This window comes from Phyllobates terribilis, unplaced genomic scaffold, assembly GCF_046119375.1.
Source record: "Phyllobates terribilis strain yellow unplaced genomic scaffold, ASM4611937v1 Scaffold_5__5_contigs__length_657084704, whole genome shotgun sequence".
In the NCBI taxonomy this organism is placed as follows: Eukaryota; Metazoa; Chordata; class Amphibia; order Anura; family Dendrobatidae; genus Phyllobates; species Phyllobates terribilis.
Window position 1 is genome coordinate 514,580,156 of NW_027362765.1, and position 26,271 is coordinate 514,606,426.

A 26,271-nucleotide genomic window follows, 5' to 3' on the forward strand; every position below is an offset into this window, starting at 1 on the left:
GATCTCTAATCTGAGCTGCTGTTAACCTGCGATTTCAGAGGCTGGTGACTCGGATAAACTTATCCTCGAAGCAGAGGAGACTCTTGGTCTTCCTTTCCTGGGGCGGTCCTCATGTGAGCCAGTTTCTTTGTAGCGCTTGATGGTTTTTGCAACTGCACTTGGGGACACTTTCAAAGTTTGCCCAATTTTTCGCACTGACTGACCTTCATTTCTTAAAGTAATGATGGCCACTCGTTTTTCTTTACTTAGCTGCTTTTTTCTTGCCATAATACAAATTCTAACAGTCTATTCAGTAGGACTATTGTATCCACCAGACTTCTGCACAACACAACTGATGGTCCCAACCCCATTTATAAGGCAAAAAATCCCACTTGTTAAACCTGACAGGGCACACCTGTGAAGTGAAAACCATTTCCGGTGACTACCTCTTGAAGCTCATCAAGAGAATGCCAAGAGTGTGCAAAGCAGTCATCAAAGCAAAAGGTGGCTACTTTGAAGAACCTAGAATATAAGACATATTTTCAGTTGTTTCACACTTTTTTGTTAAGTATATAATTCCACATGTGTTAATTGATAGTTTTGATGCCTTCAGTGTGAATGTACAATTTTCAAAGTCATGAAAATACAGAAAAATCTTTAAATGAGAAAGTGTGTCCAAACTTTTGGTCTGTACTGTAGCTGCTATCTCAGCAGGAACCAGACAATGGGCTCGATGGAAGGAATCCTTAATTTTTTCAGGATACCTGAAGATTATAAAAAAAGGAGAGCAATTGTTAAAAACCAGTTACCGTACTTTTCGGACTATAAGACGCACTTTTTTTCCTTAAATTTTGGGGGAAAATGAGGGGGTGCATCTTCCAGTCTAAAAGTGTGTGTGTGTGTGTATGTATGTATGTATGTATGTATGTATGTATGTATGTATGTATGTATGTATGTATGTATGTATGTATGTACTGTACTGTGTGGGGTGTAGGGGGAGCTTTAGTGGCGGAGGAGCAGGGCACAGGAGGCAATAGCTGCCTGCTGCAGCCTACACTGTCCCCGCTGCTAAAGAAAATGAATATTCACTGCTCCCCAGTGGGGATTGCTGTGCCATGCATACCAGGATGGAGGGTTGCCATGCATACCAGTATGCGGGCCACATATAATAGGAAAGGGGGGCATATATACCAGGATGGGGGATATTAATAAAATTGGGGGACATTACCCCTATACCAGTGTCAGCAGCAGACCCCCTCCCCCTTAACAGTGCATCATGACCACATTTTTTGCTTACATTTTTTTCTGTTTTCCTCCTCTAAAACCTAGGTGCGTCTTTATAGTCCGAAAAATTCGGTAACGTGTCATTTAAATTAAGTTTGTCAAGTTTTGTGAATCTTATTTGGTGCCCCAAAGTGCACTGTAATAGAGGGGAGAGCAGGATCCCCTTCTTCATGACACCCATTTGCTGTAAGTTAATGCCAACTTGTAATCTGTAAAGTCATCTGATTCTGGTCGCACACATGATGTACAAAAACAGAAAGCATTTACCAATTCATACACTCTGGGCAGACATTGGCCATAAGAATCACACAGAGGGTCCATACATGTATTACATTTTCAGACCATTACACATAGGAAACGTGGACAAGCATGCAAACTTTAATTCAGGATAGAGATCTACATTGATACATGCATACCCTTGCAGATAATGAAACAGATAGTTGTCCATGTAACAAAGAACAGGCTCAGCTCTTAAAATCCACTCACCGTTCTAACAGGGACCAAATTTTAGAATTTCCATAAACCTCAATATTACAGGGGTTGTTCTTTTGATGCAACCCCTTTAATAATCAAATACACTTTGATTCTTGAAGTGATGGATTATTTCTTCAAAAACATCTATCTATAAGTCCAATGTAAACACAGCTAGTAAAGAATTAAATAAATACCCTTTAATTCGTCGCTTGGTGGCTTTAGTAATGGAATCAGATGCTGTAAAGGCCTCCGGGTGAGCAGAGAGTAACCTCAGGGCCTGCGATACGGTCATACTAGAAGCCGGGCCCGGCAGATCGCTCTCATCTTGCTGCACTGGTATCATGCACAACTTTCCATGGTAAAAAAAGACCTGGGGAGAAAATCAGCCACGAGGTAGAATCTCTTCACAGTTGGGCTTCAGATTACAGAGCTGCTATATGCTTGATTAGAGGGCCCAATAAAGGCTTTAGTGGCTCATCACGGTCTTAAATAAGTCTGGATATGGGAACCAGTGTGCACAATAGGGCAATATCCACTCTCCCTCCATAGAGTTAGTGTTGGTTACAGTCAACTAGTGGAGTGGTGACAGGCACCACTCCTATGTAGGCATGAAGAAAGCCATCTGCTGCCCATGGCTGGTGGATAAATCCTCCAGGGAATAACATAAGGCGGGCTGCGCTGCTGGAATAAACAGATTCTTCAACAAGGATGATGAAGTTTTTTTTATTCTTGGCTTTATATAAAAAAAAAACATCATAATTGTTGAAGAATCGATTTACAGTGGGTACGGAAAGTATTCCGACCCCTTTAAATTTTTCACTCTTTGTTTCATTGCAGCCATTTGGTAAATTCTAAAAAGTTCATTTTTTCCTCATTAATGTACACTTTGCACCCCATCTTGACTGAAAAAAACAGAAATGTAGAAATTTTTGCAAATTTATTAAATAAGAAAAACTGAAATATCACATGGTCATTATAAGTATTCAGACCCTTTGCTCAGACACTCCTATTTAAGTCACATGCTGTCCATTTCCTTGTGATCCTCCTTGAGATGGTTCTACTCCTTCATTGAAGTCCAGCTGTGTTTAATTAAACTGATAGGACTTGATTTGGAAAGGCACACACCTGCCTATATAAGACCTCACAGCTCACAGTGCATGTCATCCCCCAAGAGCTTGTGGGGGGGGGGGCTCTGGGGGGATGATGCGGGCTCTGGGGGGGGGGGGGGGGGGGGTGATGCACACTTGTGGGGGCTCTGGGGGGGTGATGCATGCTTGTGGTGGCTCTGGGGGTTGATTTGGACTCTGGGGGGCATGATGCACGCTTGTGGGAGTTCTGGGGGAATGATGCTGGCTCTGGGGAAGGTGATGCACGCTTGTGGGGGCTCTGGTGAGGATGATGCACTCTTGTGGGAGCTCTGAGGGGATGATGCACGCTTGTGAGGGCTCTGATGAGGGCTCTGGGGGGGATGATGTACACTTGTGGGGGCTCTGGGGGGGATGATGCACGCTTGTGGGGGCTCTGGGGGGGATGATGTAGGCTCTGGGGGGGGTGGATGATGCACCCTTGTAGTGGGTCTGGGGGGATGACGTGGGCTCTGGGGGGGATGATTCCCCCTTGTAGTGGGTCTGGAGGGGATGATGCTGGCTCTGGGGGGGATGATGCACCCTTGTGGGGGCTCTGGGGGGGATAATGAGGGCTCTGGGGGGATGATGCACGCTTGTGGGGGCTCGGGGGATGATGCGGGTTCTAGGGGGGATGATGCACGCTTGTGGGGTCTCGGGCGGGGGGTGGTGATGCTGGCTCTGGGGGGGATGATGCACACTTGTGGAAGCTCTGGGGGGATGATGCGGTCTCTAGGGGGGATGACGCACGCTTGTAGGGGCTCTTGGGGGGATGATGCACGCTTGTGAGGGCTCGGGGGGATAATGCGGGCTCTGGGGGGGATGATGCATGCTTGTGGGGGCTCTGGAGGGATGATGCGGGTTCTAGGGGGGATGATGCACGCTTGTGGGGGCTCTGGGGGGATGATGCGGGCTCTGGGGGGGATGACGCACGCTTGTAGGGGCTCTGGAGGGGATGATGCGGGCTCTGGGGGGATGATGCACGCTTGTGGAGCTCTGGGGGGATGATGCAGGCTTGTGAGGGCTCTGGGGGGATGATTTGGGCTCTGGGGGGGATGATGCACACTTGTGGGGGCTCTGGAGTGATGATGCACACTTGTGGGGGCTCTGGGGGGGTTATGCGGGCTCTGGGTGGGATGATGCACGCTTGTGGGGGCTCTGGGGGGATGATGCTGGTTCTAGGGGGAATGATGCACTTTGTGGGGGCTCGGGGGGATGATGCGGGCTCTGGGGGGGATGATGCACGCTTGTGGGGGCTCTGGAGTGATGATGCACACTTGTGGGGGCTCTGGGGGGGGTTATGTGGGCTCTGGGTGGGATGATGCATGCTTGTGGGGGCTCTGGGGGGATGATGCACTCTTGTGGTAGCTCTGGGGGGGATGATGCGGGCTCTGGGGGGGATGACACATGCTTGTAGGGGCTCTGGGGGGATGATGCACGCTTGTGGGGGCTCTGGGGGGGGATGATGCATGCTTGTGGGGGCTCTGGGGGGATGATGTGGGCTCTGGGGGGGATGATGCACACTTGTGGCTCTGGGGGGGATGATGCATGCTTGTGAGTGCTCTGATGCGGGCTCTGGGGGGGATGCACGCTTGTGGGGGCTCTGGGGGGGATGATGTGGGTTCTAGGGGGAATGATGCACGCTTGTGGGGGCTCGGGGGGATGATGCGGGCTATGGGGAGGATGATGCACGCTTGTGGGGGCTCTGGGGGGGATGATGCACGCTTGTGGGGGCTCTGGGGGGATGATGTGGGCTCTGGGGGGGATGATGCACACTTGTGGTGGCTCTGGGGGGGATGATGCGGGCTCTGGGGGGGATGATGCACACTTGTGGTGGCTCTGAGGGGGATGATGCACGCTTGTGGGGGCTCTGGGGGGGATGATGCGGGCTCTGGGGGGGATGACGCACGCTTGTAGGGGCTCTGGGGGGGATGATGTGGGCTCTGGGGGGATGATGCACGCTTGTGGGGGCTCGGGGGGGGGATGATGCGGGCTCTGGGGAGTGATGCACGCTTGTGGGGGCTCGGGGGGATGATGCGGGCTCTGGGGGGGATGATGCACGCTTGTGGGTGCTCTGGAGGGATGATGCACACTTGTGGGGGCTCTGGGGGGGGTAATGCGGGCTCTGGGTGGGATGATGCACGCTTGTGGGGGCTCTGGGGGGATGATGCACTCTTGTGGTAGCTCTGGGCGGGATGATGCGGGCTCTGGGGGGGATGACGCATGCTTGTAGGGGCTCTGGGGGGATGATGCACGCTTGTGGGGGCTCTGGGGGGATGATGTGGGCTCTGGGGGGGGATGATGCACACTTGTGGTGGCTCTGGGAGGGATGATGCATGCTTGTGAGTGCTCTGATGCAGGCTCTGGGGGGGATGACGCACGCTTGTAGGGGCTCTGGGGGGGATGACGCACGCTTGTAGGGGCTCTGGGGGGATGATGCACGCTTGTGGGGGCTCTGGGGGGGATAATGCGGGTTCTAGGGGGAATGATGCACGCTTGTGGGGGCTCGGGGGGATGATGCGGGCTATGGGGAGGATGATGCACGCTTGTGGGGGCTCTGGGGGGGATGATGCACGCTTGTGGGGGCTCTGGGGGGATGATGTGGGCTCTGGGGGGGATGATGCACACTTGTGGTGGCTCTGGGGGGGATGATGCGGGCTCTGGGGGGGATGATGCACACTTGTGGTGGCTCTGAGGGGGATGATGCACGCTTGTGGGGGCTCTGGGGGGGATGATGCGGGCTCTGGGGGGGATGACGCACGCTTGTAGGGGCTCTGGGGGGGATGATGTGGGCTCTGGGGGGATGATGCACGCTTGTGGGGGCTCGGGGGGGGGATGATGCGGGCTCTGGGGAGTGATGCACGCTTGTGGGGGCTCGGGGGGATGATGCGGGCTCTGGGGGGGATGATGCACGCTTGTGGGTGCTCTGGAGGGATGATGCACACTTGTGGGGGCTCTGGGGGGGGTAATGCGGGCTCTGGGTGGGATGATGCACGCTTGTGGGGGCTCTGGGGGGATGATGCACTCTTGTGGTAGCTCTGGGCGGGATGATGCGGGCTCTGGGGGGGATGACGCATGCTTGTAGGGGCTCTGGGGGGATGATGCACGCTTGTGGGGGCTCTGGGGGGATGATGTGGGCTCTGGGGGGGGATGATGCACACTTGTGGTGGCTCTGGGAGGGATGATGCATGCTTGTGAGTGCTCTGATGCAGGCTCTGGGGGGGATGACGCACGCTTGTAGGGGCTCTGGGGGGATGATGCACGCTTGTGGGGGCTCTGGGGGGGATAATGCGGGTTCTAGGGGGAATGATGCACGCTTGTGGGGGCTCGGGGGGGATGATGCACGCTTGTGGGGGCTCTGGGGGGGATGATGCACGCTTGTGGGGGCTCTGGGGGGATGATGTGGGCTCTGGGGGGGGATGATGCACACTTGTGGTGGCTCTGGGGGGGATGATGCTTGCTCTGGGGGGGATGATGCACGCTTGTGGTGGCTCTGGGGGGATGATGCTTGCTCTGGGGGGGATGATGCACGCTTGTGGTGGCTCTGGGGGGGATGATGCACGCTTGTGGGCGCTCTGGGGGGATGATGTGGGCTCTGGGGGGGATGATGCACACTTGTGGTGGCTCTGGGGGGGATGACGCACGCTTGTAGGGGCTCTGGGGGGATGATGTGGGCTCTGGGGGGATGATGCACGCTTGTGGGGGCTCTGGGGGGGATAATGCGAGTTCTAGGGGAAATGATGCACGCTTGTGGGGGCTCGAGGGGGATGATGCGGGCTCTGGGGAGGATGATGCACGCTTGTGGGGGCTCTGGGGGGGATGATGCATGCTTGTGGGGGCTCTGGGGGGATGATGCATGCTTGTGGGGGCTCTGGGGGGATGATGCACGCTTGTGGGGGCTCTGGGAGAGATAATGCGGGCTCTGGGGGGGATGATGCACGCTTGTGGGGGCTCGGGGGGGGGGGATGATGCAGACTCTGGGGAGGATGATGTGGGCTCTGGGGGGGATGATGCACACTTGTGGTGGCTCTGGGGGGGATGATGCTTGCTCTGAGGGGGATGAAGCACACTTGTGGTGGCTCTGGGGGGATGATGCACGCTTGTGGGGGCTCAGGGGGGATGATGTGGGCTCTGGGGGGGATGATGCACACTTGTGGTGGCTCTGGGGGGGATGATGCACGCTTGTAGGGGCTCTGGGGGGATGATGCACGCTTGTGGGGGCTCTGGGGGGGATAATGCGAGTTCTAGGGGGAATGATGCACGCTTGTGGGGGCTCGGGGGGGGGGGTGATGCGGGCTCTGGGGAGGAGGATGCACGCTTGTGGGGGCTCTGGGGGGGATGATGCACGCTTGTGGGGGCTCTGGGGGGATGATGCATGCTTGTGGGGGCTCTGGGGGGATGATGCACGCTTGTGGGGGCTCTGGGAGAGATAATGCGGGCTCTGGGGGGGATGATGCACGCTTGCGGGGGCTCTGGGGGTGATGATACATGCTTGTGGGGGCTCTGGGGGGGTGATGCAGATTCTAGGGGGGATGATGCATACTTGTGGGGGCTCTGGGGGGATGGTGCACGCTTGTAGGGGCTCTGGGGGGGATGATGCGGGTTCTAGGGGGGATGAAGCATGCTTGTGGGGGCTCTGGGAGCGATAATGCGGGCTCTGGGGGGATGATGCATGCTTGTGGGGGCTCTGGGGGGGATGATACATTCTTGTGGGGGCTCTGGGAGGGATAATGCGGGCTCTGGGGGGGATGATGCACGCTTGTGGGGGCTCTGGGGGGATGATGCATGCTTGTGGGGCTCTGGGGGGGTGATGCATGCTTGTGGGGGCTCTGGGGGGATAATGCGGGTTCTAGGGGGAATGATGCACGCTTGTGGGGGCTCGGGGGGGATGATGCGGGCTCTGGGGGGGATGATCCACGCTTGTGGGGGCTCTGGGGGGATGATGTGGGCTCTGGGGGGGATGATGCACACTTGTGGTGGCTCTGGGGGGGATGATGCTTGCTCTGGGGGGGATGATGCACACTTGTGGTGGCTCTGGGGGGGATGATGCACACTTGTGGGGGCTCTGGGGGGATGATGTGGGCTCTGGGGGGATGATGCACACTTGTGGTGGCTCTGGGGGGGATGACGCACGCTTGTAGGGGCTCTGGGGGGATGATGTGGGCTCTGGGGGGATGATGCACGCTTGTGGGGGCTCTGGGGGGGATAATGCGAGTTCTAGGGGGAATGATGCACGCTTGTGGGGGCTCGGGGGGCATGATGCGGGCTCTGGGGAGGATGATGCACGCTTGTGGGGGCTCTGGGGGGGATGATGCACGCTTGTGGGGGCTCTGGGGGGATGATGCATGCTTGTGGGGTCTCTGGGGGGATGATGCACGCTTGTGGGGGCTCTGGGAGAGATAATGCAGGCTCTGGGGGGGATGCACGCTTGCGGGGGCTCTGGGGGTGATACATGCTTGTGGGGGCTCTGGGGGGGATGATGCGGGTTCTGGGGGGGATGATGCATGCTTGTGGGGGCTCTGGGGGGATGATGAGGGTTCTAGGGGGGATGATGCATGCTTGTGGGGGCTCTGGGAGGGATAATGCGGGCTCTGGGGGGATGATGCATGCTTGTGGGGGCTCTGGGGGGGATGATGCATTCTTGTGGGGGCTCTGGGAGGGATAATGCGGGCTCTGGGGGGATGATGCACGCTTGTGGGGGCTCTGGGGGGATGATGCACGCTTGTGGGGCTCTGGGGGGGTGATGCATGCTTGTGAGTGCTCTGATGCGGGCTCTGGGGGGGATTATGCACGCTTGTGGGGGCTCTGGGGGGATGATGCACGCTTGTGGGGGCTCTGGGGGGGATGATGCGGGTTCTAGGGGGGATGATGCATGCTTGTGGGGGCTCTGGGAGGGATAATGCGGGCTCTGGGGGGGATGATGCATGCTTGTGGGGGCTCTGGGGGAATGATGTGGGCTCTGGGGGGATGATGCACACTTGTGGTGGCTCTGGGGGGGATGATGCATGCTTGTGAGTGCTCTGATGCGGGCTCTGGGGGGGATGACGCACGCTTGTAGGGGCTCTGGGGGGGGGATGATGTGGGCTCTGGGGGGATGATGCACGCTTGTGGGGGCTCTGGGGGGATAATGCAGGTTCTAGGGGGAATGATGCACGCTTGTGGGGGCTCGGGGGGGATGATGCACTCTTGTGGGGGCTCTGGGGGGATGATGTGGGCTCTGGGGGGGATGATGCACACTTGTGGTGGCTCTGGGGGGGATGATGCTTGCTCTGGGGGGGATGATGCACACTTGTGGTGGCTCTGGGGGGATGATGCACGCTTGTAGGTGCTCTGGGGGGGATGATGTGGGTTCTAGGGGGGATGATGCATGCTTGTGGGGGCTCTGGGAGGGATAATGCGGGCTCTGGGGGGGATGATGCACGCTTGTAGGGGCTCTGGGGGGATGATGCTCGCTTGTGGGGGCTCTGGGGGGATGATGTGGGCTCTGGGGGGGGATGATGCACACTTGTGGTGGCTCTGCGGGGGATGATGCATGCTAGTGAGTGCTCTGATGCGGGCTCTGGGGGGGATGACGCACACTTGTAGGGGCTCTGGGGGGATGATGCACGCTTGTGGGGGCTCTGGGGGGGATAATGCGGGTTCTAGGGGGAATGATGCACGCTTGTGGGGGCTCGGGGGGGATGATGCGGGCTCTGGGGGGGATGATGCACGCTTGTGGGGGCTCTGGGGGGATGATGTGGGCTCTGGGGGGGATGATGCACACTTGTGGTGGCTCTGGGGGGGATGATGCTTGCTCTGGGGGGGATGATGCACACTTGTGGTGGCTCTGGGGGGATGATGCACGCTTGTGGGGGCTCTGGGGGGATGATGTGGGCTCTGGGGGGGATGATGCACACTTGTGGTGGCTCTGGGGGGGATGACGCACGCTTGTAGGGGCTCTGGGAGGATGATGTGGGCTCTGGGGGGATGATGCACGCTTGTGGGGGCTCTGGGGGGGATAATGCGAGTTCTAGGGGGAATGATACACGCTTGTGGGGGCTCGGGGGGCATGATGCGGGCTCTGGGGAGGATGATGCACGCTTGTGGGGGCTCTGGGGGGGATGATGCACGCTTGTGGGGGCTCTGGGGGGATGATGCATGCTTGTGGGGGCTCTGGGGGGATGATGCACGCTTGTGGGGGCTCTGGGAGAGATAATGCGGGGTCTGGGGGGGATGATGCACGCTTGCGGGGGCTCTGGGGGTGATGATACATGCTTGTGGGGGCTCTGGGGGGGATGATGCGGGTTCTGGGGGGGATGATGCATGCTTGTGGGGGCTCTGGGGGGATGATGCGGGTTCTAGGGGGGATGATGCATGCTTGTGGGGGCTCTGGGAGGGATAATGCGGGCTCTGGGGGGATGATGCATGCTTGTGGGGGCTCTGGGGGGGATGATGCATTCTTGTGGGGGCTCTGGGAGGGATAATGCGGGCTCTGGGGGGGATGATGCACGCTTGTGGGGGCTCTGGGGGGGATGATGCACGCTTGTGGGGCTCTGGGGGGGTGATGCATGCTTGTGAGTGCTCTGATGCGGGCTCTGGGGGGGATGATGCACGCTTGTGGGGGCTCTGGGGGGATGATGCACGCTTGTGGGGCTCTGGGGGGGTGATGCATGCTTGTGAGTGCTCTGATGCGGGCTCTGGGGGGGATGATGCGAGTTCTAGGGGGGATGATGCATGCTTGTGGGGGCTCTGGGGGGATGATGCACGCTTGTGGGGGCTCTGGGGGGGATGATGCGGGTTCTAGGGGGGATGATGCATGCTTGTGGGGGCTCTGGGAGGGATAATGCGGGCTCTGGGGGGGATGATGCATGCTTGTGGGGGCTCTGGGGGAATGATGTGGGCTCTGGGGGGATGATGCACACTTGTGGTGGCTCTGGGGGGGATGATGCATGCTTGTGAGTGCTCTGATGCGGGCTCTGGGGGGGATGACGCACGCTTGTAGGGGCTCTGGGGGGGGATGATGTGGGCTCTGGGGGGATGATGCACGCTTGTGGGGGCTCTGGGGGGATAATGCAGGTTCTAGGGGGAATGATGCACGCTTGTGGGGGCTCGGGGGGGATGATGCACTCTTGTGGGGGCTCTGGGGGGATGATGTGGGCTCTGGGGGGGATGATGCACACTTGTGGTGGCTCTGGGGGGGATGATGCTTGCTCTGGGGGGATGATGCACACTTGTGGTGGCTCTGGGGGGATGATGCATGCTTGTGGGTGCTCTGGGGGGGATGATGCACACTTGTGGTGGCTCTGGGGGGGATGATGCTTGCTCTGGGGGGGATGATGCTTGTTCTGGGGGGGATGATGCTTGCTCTGGGGGGGATGATGCACGCTTGTGGTGGCTCTGGGGGGGATGATGGTTGCTCTGGGGGGGGTGATGCACGCTTGTGGGGGCTCTGGGGGGATGATGTGGGCTCTGGGGGGGATGATGCACACTTGTGGTGGCTCTGGGGGGGATGATGCACGCTTGTAGGGGCTCTGGGGGGATGATGCATGCTTGTGGGGGCTCTGGGGGGGTGATGTGGGCTCTGGGGGGGATGATGCACACTTGTGGTGGCTCTGGGGGGGATGATGCATGCTTGTGAGTGGTCTGATGCGGGCTCTGGGGGGGATGACGCACGCTTGTAGGGGCTCTGGGGGGGGATGATGTGGGCTCTGGGGGGATGATGCACGCTTGTGGGGGCTCTGGGGGGGATAATGCGGGTTCTAGGGGGAATGATGCACGCTTGTGGGGGCTCAGGGGGGATGATGCACGCTTGTGGGGGCTCTGGGGGGGATGATACACACTTGTGGTGGCTCTGGGGGGGATGATGCTTGCTCTGGGGGGGATGATGCACACTTGTGGTGGCTCTGGGGGGGATGATGCACGCTTGTGGGGGCTCTGGGGGGATGATATGAGCTCTGGGGGGGATGATGCACACTTGTGGTGGCTCTGGGGGGGATGATGCACGCTTGTAGGGGTTCTGGGGGGATGATGCACGCTTGTGGGGGCTCTGGGGGGGATAATGCGAGTTCTAGGGGGAATGATGCACGCTTGTGGGGGCTCGGGGGGGGGTGATGCGGGCTCTGGGGAGGATGATGCACGCTTGTGGGGGCTCTGGGGGGGATGATGCACGCTTGTGGGGGCTCTGGGGGGATGATGCATGCTTGTGGGGGCTCTGGGGGGATGATGCACGCTTGTGGGGGCTCTGGGAGAGATAATGCGGGCTCTGGGGGGAATAATGCGAGTTCTAGGGGGAATGATGCACGCTTGTGGGGGCTCGGGGGGGGGATGATGCGGGCTCTGGGGAGGATGATGCACGCTTGTAGGGGCTCTGGGGGGGATGATGCACGCTTGTGGGGGCTCTGGGGGATGATGCATGCTTGTGGGGGCTCTGGGGGGATGATGCAAGCTTGTGGGGGCTCTGGGAGAGATAATGCGGGCTCTGGGGGGGATGATGTACGCTTGTGGGGGCTCTGGGGGGATGATGCACGCTTGTGGGGGCTCTGGGGGGGATGATGCGGGTTCTAGGGGGGATGATGCATGCTTGTGGGGGCTCTGGGAGGGATAATGCGGGCTCTGGGGGGGATGATGCATGCTTGTGGGGGCTCTGGGGGAATGATGTGGGCTCTGGGGGGATGATGCACACTTGTGGTGGCTCTGGGGGGGATGATGCATGCTTGTGAGTGCTCTGATGCGGGCTCTGGGGGGGATGACGCACGCTTGTAGGGGCTCTGGGGGGGGGATGATGTGGGCTCTGGGGGGATGATGCACGCTTGTGGGGGCTCTGGGGGGATAATGCAGGTTCTAGGGGGAATGATGCACGCTTGTGGGGGCTCTGGGGGGATGATGTGGGCTCTGGGGGGGATGATGCACACTTGTGGTGGCTCTGGGGGGGATGATGCTTGCTCTGGGGGGGATGATGCACACTTGTGGTGGCTCTGGGGGGGATGATGCACGCTTGTGGGTGCTCTGGGGGGATGATGTGGGCTCTGGGGGGGATGATGCACACTTGTGGTGGCTCTGGGGGGGATGATGCTTGCTCTGGGGGGGATGATGCACGCTTGTGGGGGCTCTGGGGGGATGATGTGGGCTCTGGGGGGGATGATGCACACTTGTGGTGGCTCTGGGGGGGATGATGCACGCTTGTAGGGGCTCTAGGGGGATGATGCATGCTTGTGGGGGCTCTGGGGGGGTGATGTGGGCTCTGGGGGGGATGATGCACACTTGTGGTGGCTCTGGGGGTGATGATGCATGCTTGTGAGTGCTCTGATGCGGGCTCTGGGGGGGATGACGCACGCTTGTAGGGGCTCTGGGGGGGATAATGTGGGCTCTGGGGGGATGATGCACACTTGTGGGGGCTCGGGGGGGATAATGCGGGTTCTAGGGGGAATGATGCACGCTTGTGGGGGCTCGGGGGGGATGATGCACGCTTGTGGGGGCTCTGGGGGGGGATGATGCACACTTGTGGTGGCTCTGGGGGGGATGATGCTTTCTCTGGGGGGGATGATGCACACTTGTGGTGGCTCTGGGGGGGATGATGCACGCTTGTGGGGGCTCTGGGGGGGATGATGCACACTTGTGGTGGCTCTGGGGGGGGTGATGCACGCTTGTAGGGGTTCTGGGGGGATGATGCACGCTTGTGGGGGCTCTGGGGGGGATAATGCGAGTTCTAGAGGGAATGATGCACGCTTGTGGGGGCTCTGGGGGTGATGATGTGGGCTCTGGGGAGGATGATGCACGCTTGTGGGGCTCTGGGGGGGATGATGCATGCTTGTGGGGGCTCTGGGGGGATGATGCACGCTTGTGGGGGCTCTGGGAGAGATAATGCGGGCTCTGGGGGGGATAATGCGAGTTCTAGGGGGAATGATGCACGCTTGTGGGGGCTCGGGGGGGATGATGCGGGCTCTGGGGAGGATGATGCACGCTTGTAGGGGCTCTGGGGGGGATGATGCACGCTTGTGGGGGCTCTGTGGGGATGATGCATGCTTGTGGGGGCTCTGGAGGGATGATGCACGCTTGTGGGGGCTCTGGGAGAGATAATGCGGGCTCTGGGGGGGATGATGTACGCTTGTGGGGGCTCTGGGGGGGATGATACATGCTTGTGTGGGCTCTGGGGGGGATGATGCGGGTTCTAGGGGGGATGATGCATGCTTGTGGGGGCTCTGGGGGGGATGATGCGGGTTCTAGGGGGGATGATGCATGCTTGTGGGGGCTCTGGGAGGGATAATGCGGGCTCTGGGGGGATGATGCACGTTTGTGGGGGCTCTGGGGGGGATAATGCGGATTCTAGAGGGAATGATGCACGCTGCTCTGGGGGGATGATGCACGCTTGTGGGGGCTCTGGGGGGATGATGTGGGCTCTGGGGGGGATGATGCACACTTGTGGTGGCTCTGGGGGGGATGATGCACACTTGTGGTGGCTCTGGGGGGGATGATGCACGCTTGTGGGGGCTCTGGGGGGATGATGCACACTTGTGGTGGCTCTGGGGGGGATGATGCACGCTTGTAGGGGCTCTGGGGGGATGATGCACGCTTGTGGGGGCTCTGGGGGGGATAATGCGAGTTCTAGGGGGAATGATGCACACTTGTGGGGGCTCGGGGGGGATGATGCGGGCTCTGGGGAGGATGATGCACGCTTGTGGGGGCTCTGGGGGGGATGATGCACGCTTGTGGGGGCTCTGGGGGGATGATGCATGCTTGTGGGGGCTCTGGGGGGATGATGCATGCTTGTGGGGGCTCTGGGGGGATGATGCACGCTTGTGGGGGCTCTGAGAGAGATAATGCGGGCTCTGGGGGGGGATGATGCACGCCTGTGGGGGCTCTGGGGGGGATGATACTTGCTTGTGGGGGCTCTGGGGGGGATGATGCGGGTTCTAGGGGGGATGATGCACGCTTGTGGGGGCTCTGGGGGGGATGATGCGGGTTCTAGGGGGGATGATGCATGCTTGTGGGGGCTCTGGGAGGGATAATGCGGGCTCTGGGGGGATGATGCATGCTTGTGGGTGCTCTGGGGGGATGATGCACGCTTGTGGGGCTCTGGGGGGGTGATGCATGCTTGTGAGTGCTCTGATGCGGGCTCTGGGGGGGATGATGCGGGTTCTAGGGGGGATGATGCATGCTTGTGGGGGCTCTGGGGGGATGATGCACGCTTGTGGGGGCTCTGGGGGGAATGATGCGGGTTCTAGGGGGGATGATGCATGCTTGTGGGGGCTCTGGGAGGGATAATGCGGGCTCGGGCTCTGGGGGGGATGATGCACGCTTGTAGGGGCTCTGGGGGGGATGATGCACGCTTGTGGGGGTTCTGGGGGGGATAATGCTGGCTCTGGGGGAGATGATGCACGATTGTGGGGGCTCTGAGGAGGGTGATGCGGGCCCTTGGGGGGATAATGCATGCTTGTGGGGGCTCTGGGGGGGTGATGCGGGCTCTGAGGGAGATAATGCACTCTTGTGGGGGCTCTGGGGGGGATAATGCTGGTTCTAGGGGGGATGATGCACGCATGTGGAGGCTCGAGGGGGGGTGATGCACGCTTGTGGGGCTCTGGGGGGGATGATGCATGCTTGTGGGGGCTCTGGGCGGGATGATGCACGCTTTTGGGGGCTCTATGGAGATGCATGCTTCTGGGGGCTCTAAGGGGAAATGTTTGAGGGGGGGTGTCTGGGGTTTATGGTTTGGGAAGGGGGGCATCTGGTGGGGCTTTATGCTTGATAGGGGGGTGGGGCGTCTGGTGGGATTTGGGGAGTTTATGCTTTGGGGCCCTCTGGTTTGTGTGGGGGGTTAATGCTGGAGGGGGATTCGGGGTGGAGGGATAATTCTTCTTTGGGGGACACAAAAAAACATGAGTGTATGCTGCTGACAATATGCAAAAAAAAGTTAGCTCTTCCCCAGAAGGATACACCACCAACTGGCACAAAGCTCATCAGTTTTAGCTTGGTGTCAGTAGGAGGCAGACACGGGTCTGGATCCTGGGCATACCCGTATGGGGATACGTCCAAAATCCCCAGCAAAACAGGGCCTGGACGTATGCGCTGACATGGGCCATGGGCTCTACCGTGCACTTTTTTCGGGAGTGTACGCCCACAGGAGGCGGACACTCATGCATAGTAGACTAATGTAGGCATCACTCCCGAAGAAAGTGCACGGTAGAGCACACGTTCGCTGCGCCATCACCAGTGCAGTCTATGGACCTTGTCTGTGCATACGTCCGGACCCTGTTTTGCTGGGGATTTTGGACATATGCCCCGACGGGGACACAACAAAGTAGCCTTAGGTTTTGTTTGATTTATTCATTAATGATTCCCCTTTTTCTTTCAGATACGATTTGTGAGGGCCACAGTGGAATTGTGTTACTCTGATCACCCACCTTGAATTGTTTTACTACTGTATCCTCTGGGGTCTACAAGGCATGACCCTAACACATCAAGAGTGTTTGGGGCTCTGTGGCAGACAGTCCGTCCACTTATCAACTACCCGCTTGACCCCCAGAGCCAGAAGGTGCAGGAAAGGAAGACGGATCCGTTACCTGCCAGCCACGCGAAGGTCTGTGTCCAGGTTCTCTTGCCCGTGTTCATCATTGGTCTGCGAAGAAGGATTCAGGATCTTCAGGACAGATATATCCTACCAGGCTGTGAGGGGGCTCCAATAAAAAAAAATTATAAAAAAGAAGACCTTTAAAAAAAAAAAGAAAAAAAAAAGAAGTGTCGCGGACTCTGCTTTTCCCAGAGGCTCCTGTGGCGCCTTTATTAAAAAATCCAGGCTCCAGTTAAGGCCTTCTCCAGTGTCCGGGCCACACCCCCAGCATCTCGAACAATCACACTAGCTGGCTCTCTGGGGTTTTCTGCCCTCCACCTATCAGAGTGCACTTTGCATTCTGGTACGTGAGAACACTGTTAGAGTTCTTCCTGACGCCGCCTTTCCTCCTCCTTCTGCTCAGCGCCATTTATCTATTGCCAGTTTATAACATCGCCGCAACTCACCTGTACTCCGCCTCATTGCCTGGTTCTGCCGGATCACCGCCATCTTCAGCCTCTCCAAGTCCTTGGGATGCAGGGTCTGAGTAAACTCTGCTAATAAAATGCACTTTTATAAAATTAGAATTATTTTTATAATATTAAAATATTTTTTAAACAATATTTCTACAAGTAAAAGTTTGAGATTTCTGTGGGTAATGGTTATTTGTTCCTTTTAAACTTGTTCTGAATGTAAATAAAACATTGCTCTGATTAAGTTTCCACGTTGTATTTTAGCCTTTCATTTTATGCATAGGGCAGGAAATGCCCATGATGCATCTGTGTAAATATAAAAGGTACTATAATAACATGGCTTAGACAGGTAAGCCACTTTTGAAACAATGAAGTTCACTTGTACAAGCTGCATAGATGAAAACCTGCTGAAAGGGAACCTGTCAGCTGGTTTTCTCCATATAAAGTACAACCACCACCTGTGTGCCCTTCATACACCCTTCTAGAATGCTGTATATAAGTCCCCAAGCCGATCTGCATAACATAAAAAAACACCTCTTATATTAGCCTCGCCTACAGGGCGGTCCCGTCCAATGGGCTTCACTAGTGTGAATCCAGCACCTCCTCTTCCTCAGATCGCCGGCCTTCTTTCTTCAAGTCGATGACGTCTCCTACATCATCCACAGTGTCTTCCATCGCTCTCCTGTGCAGGCACACTTCTCTCAGCCTCTGCCATTGCGCTCCTGTGTGGGGAAAGGGCAGTGTAGATGACGTTGGACGCGTAATACACACGAAGAGAAGGAAGACTGTGCTGGATGATGACCAGCGACATCCATAGGACTGGACGTTACTAGATTGTGCCCTAGACCACACGTGAGGACGTTACTAGATAGTGCCAGCCGTGCCTCAGACCATACGTGGTGACTAGTGATGAGCAAGCGTGCTCGTTTAACCCTTTCTGCGAGCACGCTCGCCTCCATTCTGCTGCCTCCAATAATATATATACTTGGTAGGAGCCCATACATTCTGCTGCCTCCAATAATATATACCTGACAGGAGCCCATACATTCTGCTGCCTCCAATAATATATACCTGACAGGAGCCCATACATTCTGCTGCCTCCAATAATATATACCTGACAGGAGCCCATACATTCTGCTGCCTCCAATACTATATACCTGACAGGAGACCATATATTCTGCTGCCTCCAATAATATATACCTGACAGGAGCCCATAGATTCTCCTGCCTCCAATAATATATACCTGACAGGAGCCCATAGATTCTGCTGTCTCCAATAATATATACCTGACAGGAGCCCATAGATTCTGCTGCCTCCAATAATATATACCTGACAGGAGCCCATAGATTCTGCTGTCTCCAATAATATATACCTGACAGGAGCCCATAGATTCTGCTGCCTCCAATAATATATACCTGACAGGAGCCCATACATTCTGCTGCCTCCAATAATATATACCTGACAGGAGCCCATACATTCTGCTGCCTCCAATACTATATACCTGACAGGAGACCATATATTCTGCTGCCTCCAATACTATATACCTGACAGGAGCCCATAGATTCTCCTGCCTCCAATAATATATACCTGACAGGAGCCCATAGATTCTGCTGTCTCCAATAATATATACCTGACAGGAGCCCATAGATTCTGCTGCCTCCAATAATATATACCTGACAGGAGCCCATACATTCTCCTGCCTCCAATAATATAAACCTGACAGGAGCCCATACATTCTCCTGCCTCCAATAATATATACCTGGTAGAAGCCCATACATTCTCCTGCCTCCAATAATATATACCTGGTAGAAGCCCATACATTCTATTGCCTCCAATACCCCCTATAAAGGAGTGGTTCTGCAAGTGGTGACCACAGACCATTTCTCTGTTCTCATCCTTTTTGGCTGTTGTTTTGGTCACTTTTTCATTTTGCCATTGCTCTCACCCCTAGAGGTACAGTAGCATGAGGCGGTGTCTACAGTACAACCCACAGAAGTTGCTCAGATAGTGCAGTTTATCCAGGATGGCACATCAGTGCGAGCTGTGGCAAGAATGGTAGCTGTGTTTGTCAGCACAGTGTCCAGAGCATGGAGCAGATACCAGAAGATGTGGAGGGAGCCATAGGAGGGCAACAACCCAGTAGCAGGACCATTACCTCCTCCTTTGTGCAAGGAGGAACAGGAGGAGCACTGCCAGAGCCCTGCAAAATGACCTCCAGCAGGCCACAAATGTGCATGTGTCTGCACAAACGGTTAGAAAACCGACTCCATGAGGGTGGTATGAGGGCCCGATGTCCACAGATGGGGGTTGTGCTCACAGCCCAACACCGTGCAGGACACTTGGCATTTGCCACAGAACACCAGGATGGGCAAAGTCGCCACTGGCGCCCTGTGCTCTTCACAGATGAAAGCAGGTTCACACTGAGCAGACGTGACAGAGTCTGGAGATGCCGTGGATAGCGATCTGCTGCCTGGCACATCCTTCAGCATGACTGGTTTGGCAGTGGGTCAGTAATGGTGTGGGGTGGCATTTCTTTGGAGGGTCGCACAGCCCTCCATGTGCTCGCCAGAGGTAGTCTGATTGTCATTAGGTACCGAGATGAGATCCTCAGACCACTTGTGAGACCATATGCTGGTGCGATTGGCCCTGGGTTCCTCCTAATGCAGGACAATGCCAGACCTCATGTGGCTCGAGTGTGTCAGCAGTTCCTGCAAGATGAAGGCATTGAAGCTATGGACTGGCTCGCCCGTTCCCCAGACCTGAATCCGATTGAGCACATCTGGGACATCATGTCTCGCTCCATCCACCAACGTTACTTTGCACCACGGACTGTCCAGGAGTTGGCGGATACTTTAGTCCAGGTCTGGGAGGAGATCCCACAGGAGACCAGCCGCAACCTCATCAGGAGCATGCCCAGGCGTTGTAGGGAGGTCATACAGACACGTGGAGGCCACACACAATACTTAGCCTCATTTTGACTTGTTTTAAGGACATTACATCAAAGTTGGATCAGCCTGTAGTGTGTTTTTCCACTTTAATTTTGGGAGTGACTCCAAATCCAGGCCTCCATGGGTTAATAAATTTGATTTCCATTGATGATTTTTGTGTGATTTTGTTGTCAGCACATTCAACTTTGTACAGAACAAAGTATTCAATGAGAATATTTCATTCATTCAGATCTAGGATGTGTTATTTGAGTATTCCCTTTATTTTTTTGAGCAGTGTAAATACCTGACAGGAGCTCATACATTCTTCTGCCTCCAATAATATATACCTGACAGGAGCCCATACATTCTTCTGCCTCCAATAATATATACCTGACAGGAGCCCATACATTCTGCTGCCTCCAATAATATATACCTGACAGGAGCCCATAGATTCTGCTGCCTCCAATAATATATACATGACAGGAGCCCATACATTCTGCTGCCTCCAATAATATTTACCTGACAGGAGCCCATACATTCTGCTGCCTCCAATAATATATACCTGACAGGAGCCCATAGATTCTGCTGCCTCCAATAATATATACCTGACAGGAGTCCATAGATTCTGCTGCCTCCAATAATATATACCTGACAGGAGCCCATACATTTTCCTGCCTCCAATAATATAAACCTGACAGGAGCCCATACATTCTCCTGCCTCCAATAATATATACCTGACAGGAGCCCATACATTCTGCTGCCTCCAATAATATTTACCTGACAGGAGCCCATACATTCTGCTGCCTCCAATAATATATACCTGACAGGAGCCCATAGATTCTGCTGCCTCCAATAATATATACCTGACAGGAGCCCATACATTCTGCTGCCTCCAATAATATATACCTGACAGGAGCCCATAGATTCTGCTGCCTCCAATAATATATACCTGACAGGAGCCCATACATTCTGCTGCCTCCAATAATATATACCTGACAGGAGCCCATAGATTCTCCTGACTCCAATGATATATACCTAACAGGGGCCCATAGATTCTGCTGCCTCCAATAATATATACCTGGTAGGAGCCCATACATTATCCTGCCTCCAATAATATATACCTGGCAGGAGCCCATACATTCTGCTGCCTCCAATAATATATACCTGACAGGAGCCCATACATTCTCCTGCCTCCAATAATATATACCTGACAGGAGCCCATAGATTCTCCTGCCTCCAATAATATATACCTGACAGGAGCCCATACATTCTGCTGCCTCCAATAATACATACCTGACAGGAGCCCATACATTCTCCTGCCTCCAATAATATATACCTGACAGGAGCCCATAGATTCTGCTGCCTCCAATAATATATACCTGGCAGGAGCCCATAGATTCTCCTGCCTCCAATAATATATACCTGACAGGAGCCCATAGATTCTGCTGTCTCCAATAATATATACCTGACAGGAGCCCATACATTCTGCTGCCTCCAATAATATTTACCTGACAGGAGCCCATGGATTCTCCTGCCTCCAATAATATATACCTGACAGGAGCCCATAGATTCTGCTGCCTCCAATAATATATACCTGACAGGAGCCCATGGATTCTCCTGCCTCCAATAATATATACCTGACAGGAGCCCATAGATTCTGCAGTCTACAATAATATATACCTGACAGGAGTCCATAGATTCTGCTGCCTCCAATAATATATACCTGACAGGAGCCCATACATTCTCCTGCCTCCAATAATATATACCTGACAGGAGCCCATACATTCTGCTGCCTCCAATAATATATACCTGACAGGGGCCCATAGATTCTGCTGTCCCAATAATATATACCTGACAGGAGCCCATACATTCTCCTGCCTCCAATAATATAAACCTGACAGGAGCCCATACATTCTCCTGCCTCCAATAATATATACCTGGTAGAAGCCCATACATTCTCCTGCCTCCAATAATATATACCTGGTAGAAGCCCATACATTCTATTGCCTCCAATACCCCCTATAAAGGAGTGGTTCTGCAAGTGGTGACCACAGACCATTTCTCTGTTCTCATCCTTTTTGGCTGTTGTTTTGGTCACTTTTTCATTTTGCCATTGCTCTCACCCCTAGAGGTACAGTAGCATGAGGCGGTGTCTACAGTACAACCCACAGAAGTTGCTCAGGTAGTGCAGTTTATCCAGGATGGCACATCAGTGCGAGCTGTGGCAAGAATGGTAGCTGTGTTTGTCAGCACAGTGTCCAGAGCATGGAGCAGATACCAGAAGATGTGGAGGGAGCCATAGGAGGGCAACAACCCAGTAGCAGGACCATTACCTCCTCCTTTGTGCAAGGAGGAACAGGAGGAGCACTGCCAGAGCCCTGCAAAATGACCTCCAGCAGGCCACAAATGTGCATGTGTCTGCACAAACGGTTAGAAAACCGACTCCATGAGGGTGGTATGAGGGCCCGATGTCCACAGATGGGGGTTGTGCTCACAGCCCAACACCGTGCAGGACACTTGGCATTTGCCACAGAACACCAGGATGGGCAAAGTCGCCACTGGCGCCCTGTGCTCTTCACAGATGAAAGCAGGTTCACACTGAGCAGACGTGACAGAGTCTGGAGACGCCGTGGATAGCGATCTGCTGCCTGCCACATCCTTCAGCATGACTGGTTTGGCAGTGGGTCAGTAATGGTGTGGGGTGGCATTTCTTTGGAGGGTCGCACAGCCCTCCATGTGCTCGCCAGAGGTAGTCTGATTGTCATTAGGTACCGAGATGAGATCCTCAGACCACTTGTGAGACCATATGCTGGTGCGATTGGCCCTGGGTTCCTCCTAATGCAGGACAATGCCAGACCTCATGTGGCTCGAGTGTGTCAGCAGTTCCTGCAAGATGAAGGCATTGAAGCTATGGACTGGCTCGCCCGTTCCCCAGACCTGAATCCGATTGAGCACATCTGGGACATCATGTCTCGCTCCATCCACCAACGTTACTTTGCACCACGGACTGTCCAGGAGTTGGCGGATACTTTAGTCCAGGTCTGGGAGGAGATCCCACAGGAGACCAGCCGCAACCTCATCAGGAGCATGCCCAGGCGTTGTAGGGAGGTCATACAGACACGTGGAGGCCACACACAATACTTAGCCTCATTTTGACTTGTTTTAAGGACATTACATCAAAGTTGGATCAGCCTGTAGTGTGTTTTTCCACTTTAATTTTGGGAGTGACTCCAAATCCAGGCCTCCATTGGTTAATAAATTTGATTTCCATTGATGATTTTTGTGTGATTTTGTTGTCAGCACATTCAACTTTGTACAGAACAAAGTATTCAATGAGAATATTTCATTCATTCAGATCTAGGATGTGTTATTTGAGTATTCCCTTTATTTTTTTGAGCAGTGTAAATACCTGACAGGAGCTCATACATTCTTCTGCCTCCAATAATATATACCTGACAGGAGCCCATACATTCTTCTGCCTCCAATAATATATACCTGACAGGAGCCCATACATTCTGCTGCCTCCAATAATATATACCTGACAGGAGCCCATAGATTCTGCTGCCTCCAATAATATATACATGACAGGAGCCCATACATTCTGCTGCCTCCAATAATATTTACCTGACAGGAGCCCATACATTCTGCTGCCTCCAATAATATATACCTGACAGGAGCCCATAGATTCTGCTGCCTCCAATAATATATACCTGACAGGAGTCCATAGATTCTGCTGCCTCCAATAATATATACCTGACAGGAGCCCATACATTTTCCTGCCTCCAATAATATAAACCTGACAGGAGCCCATACATTCTCCTGCCTCCAATAATATATACCTGACAGGAGCCCATACATTCTGCTGCCTCCAATAATATTTACCTGACAGGAGCCCATACATTCTGCTGCCTCCAATAATATATACCTGACAGGAGCCCATAGATTCTGCTGCCTCCAATAATATATACCTGACAGGAGCCCATACATTCTTCTGCCTCCAATAATATATACCTGACAGGAGACCATAGATTCTCCTGCCTCCAATAATATATACCTGACAGGAGCCCATACATTCTGCTGCCTCCAATAGTATATACCTGACAGGAGCCCATAGATTCTGCTGCCTCCAATAATATATACCTGACAGGAGCCCATACATTCTGCTGCCTCCAATAATATATACCTGACAGGAGCCCATAGATTCTCCTGACTCCAATGATATATACCTAACAGGGGCCCATAGATTCTGATGCCTCCAATAATATATACCTGGTAGGAGCCCATACATTATCCTGCCTCCAATAATATATACCTGGCAGGAGCCCATACATTCTGCTGCCTCCAATAATATATACCTGACAGGAGCCCATACATTCTCCTGCCTCCAATAATATATACCTGACAGGAGCCCATAGATTCTCCTGCCTCCAATAATATATACCTGACAGGAGCCCATACATTCTGCTGCCTCCAATAATATATACCTGACAGGAGCCCATACATTCTCCTGCCTCCAATAATATATACCTGACAGGAGCCCATAGATTCTGCTGCCTCCAATAATATATACCTGGCAGGAGCCCATAGATTCTCCTGCCTCCAATAATATATACCTGACAGGAGCCCATAGATTCTGCTGTCTCCAATAATATATACCTGACAGGAGCCCATACATTCTGCTGCCTCCAATAATATTTACCTGACAGGAGCCCATGGATTCTCCTGCCTCCAATAATATATACCTGACAGGAGCCCATAGATTCTGCTGCCTCCAATAATATATACCTGACAGGAGCCCATGGATTCTCCTGCCTCCAATAATATATACCTGACAGGAGCCCATAGATTCTGCAGTCTACAATAATATATACCTGACAGGAGCCCATACATTCTGCTGCCTCCAATAATATATACCTGACAGGAGTCCATAGATTCTGCTGCCTCCAATAATATATACCTGACAGGAGCCCATACATTCTCCTGCCTCCAATAATATATACCTGACAGGAGCCCATACATTCTGCTGCCTCCAATAATATATACCTGACAGGGGCCCATAGATTCTGCTGTCCCAATAATATATACCTGACAGGGGCCCATAGATTCTGCTATCTTGCAGAATTTATTGGGTTCCTTCCAGGTCCTGACTGCAGCTCATACATTCTAGCTGGCTCACTAGTGGGGGGATCAGTTTAACTGCAGAGAGGAGGGGTCATTACTGCTCGTACTCACAGGCTGAAATCAGCGGCCTTTGTGGAACCACAAGTCCCAGAGTTTTCTTATTTCGGGTGGGTAAACGTGCTGGACAGCGGGGATGTTATGACTTAGGTTTCCCAGACTGCAGACTTTGCTTTCCTGGGGTCCTGCGGCAGGAGAGGTGGTCGCCTGGGGCATCAGGACGTGTGTAAGGCTGACTGCAGATCGTTATACCACTGTGTACGGTGTGTGCACACTGGGGGTGTAACACATGCTGAAATCAGGGGCTCTGCCCTTATCATACTGCTCTCAGATAAGAAGCATAAACATGGGGACAGATCCCCTTCCCAGTCCCTGGGATGTCCTTGTGTCAGTTTACCTGTCAGGGGATTCAGGCTGCCAAAACTGCATGATTGACAGGTCTCTTGTGTACATAGGAATAGACCGGTCAGTCACCTGCAGTGATGCTGGGAATAGCCGGCCAGGCACAGAGCCGGAGCAGTCTGCTCTCTGGCTATGGCCAGCGTTTCAGAGAGTAATATATCTGGGTGTGATTCATGCTGCTCACGCTTTGGGAAATATGAATAGTGTGACAGGTTCCCTTTAATAATACCTGTTTTCTGTGAGTGGTCACCCAGATAATGACATGGGAGTGGGGAATGTACGGCTGCATAGAACGGTCATTCAGGAGTCTGGGAGAGCCGGCTGCCTGATTGTTTACAGGGTAAATGATGACAATCACAAAACCTAATGTGACTATTTCTCCACCTTTGTGGCCCACAGTCATCAGGAGGAAATGTCACAGTGACTTGAGCACTAGGATGATTTCCAGATACAAAAGGAAGCCAGTATCACAGACAGCACTTTCAGCATCTTCATCTATTAATTCTACTAATCTCTGTATTTCTAGTAATCAGACCCTCTCGAGAGCTGCAGAAAATTACCCTCATCCAGACATAGGAGAAGGATTTTCCGGGTTTGTCAGCAGTGAAAGATACGATTTGGCTTCTGAGTGTGAAAGGTGCTTGTTATGTGGGATAGATTGTATAACTGTTCAGCATTTCTAATAAGTGGGATATACAGGAGCCAGATATTACAAGTGATGTTATACCTTGATCAGCCGGAATAATCATGTTTAAAATGTGAGGAGGTGGGTAATGGGGGGAAGTAAGGTTGGCATGTGATCGCAAGTATGCACACTGTGTATGAGCAGTCACATGGCGAGCGCCGGGAGAGTGACACCGCGCAGTCCTGACAGTGAGAATGTCACGCTGCTAGGACTCCCTGTGTCA

At 54.2% G+C, this 26,271-nt stretch overlaps 1 protein-coding gene across 1 annotated transcript in view; it reads left to right on the forward strand.

Annotated features, from left to right (window-relative positions):
* Window positions 1–17,105, forward strand: part of FAM149B1 (family with sequence similarity 149 member B1) — a 97,851-nt gene extending 80,746 nt beyond the window's left edge. Inside the window, exon 15 of the mRNA XM_073685666.1 lies at window positions 16,189–17,105. Within this exon, the coding sequence (XP_073541767.1) occupies window positions 16,189–16,229 (41 nt within the window). The 3' untranslated portion in view covers window positions 16,230–17,105. The remainder of the gene's footprint in view (window positions 1–16,188) is intronic.
* The last annotated feature ends 9,166 nt before the right edge of the window (window positions 17,106–26,271 follow it).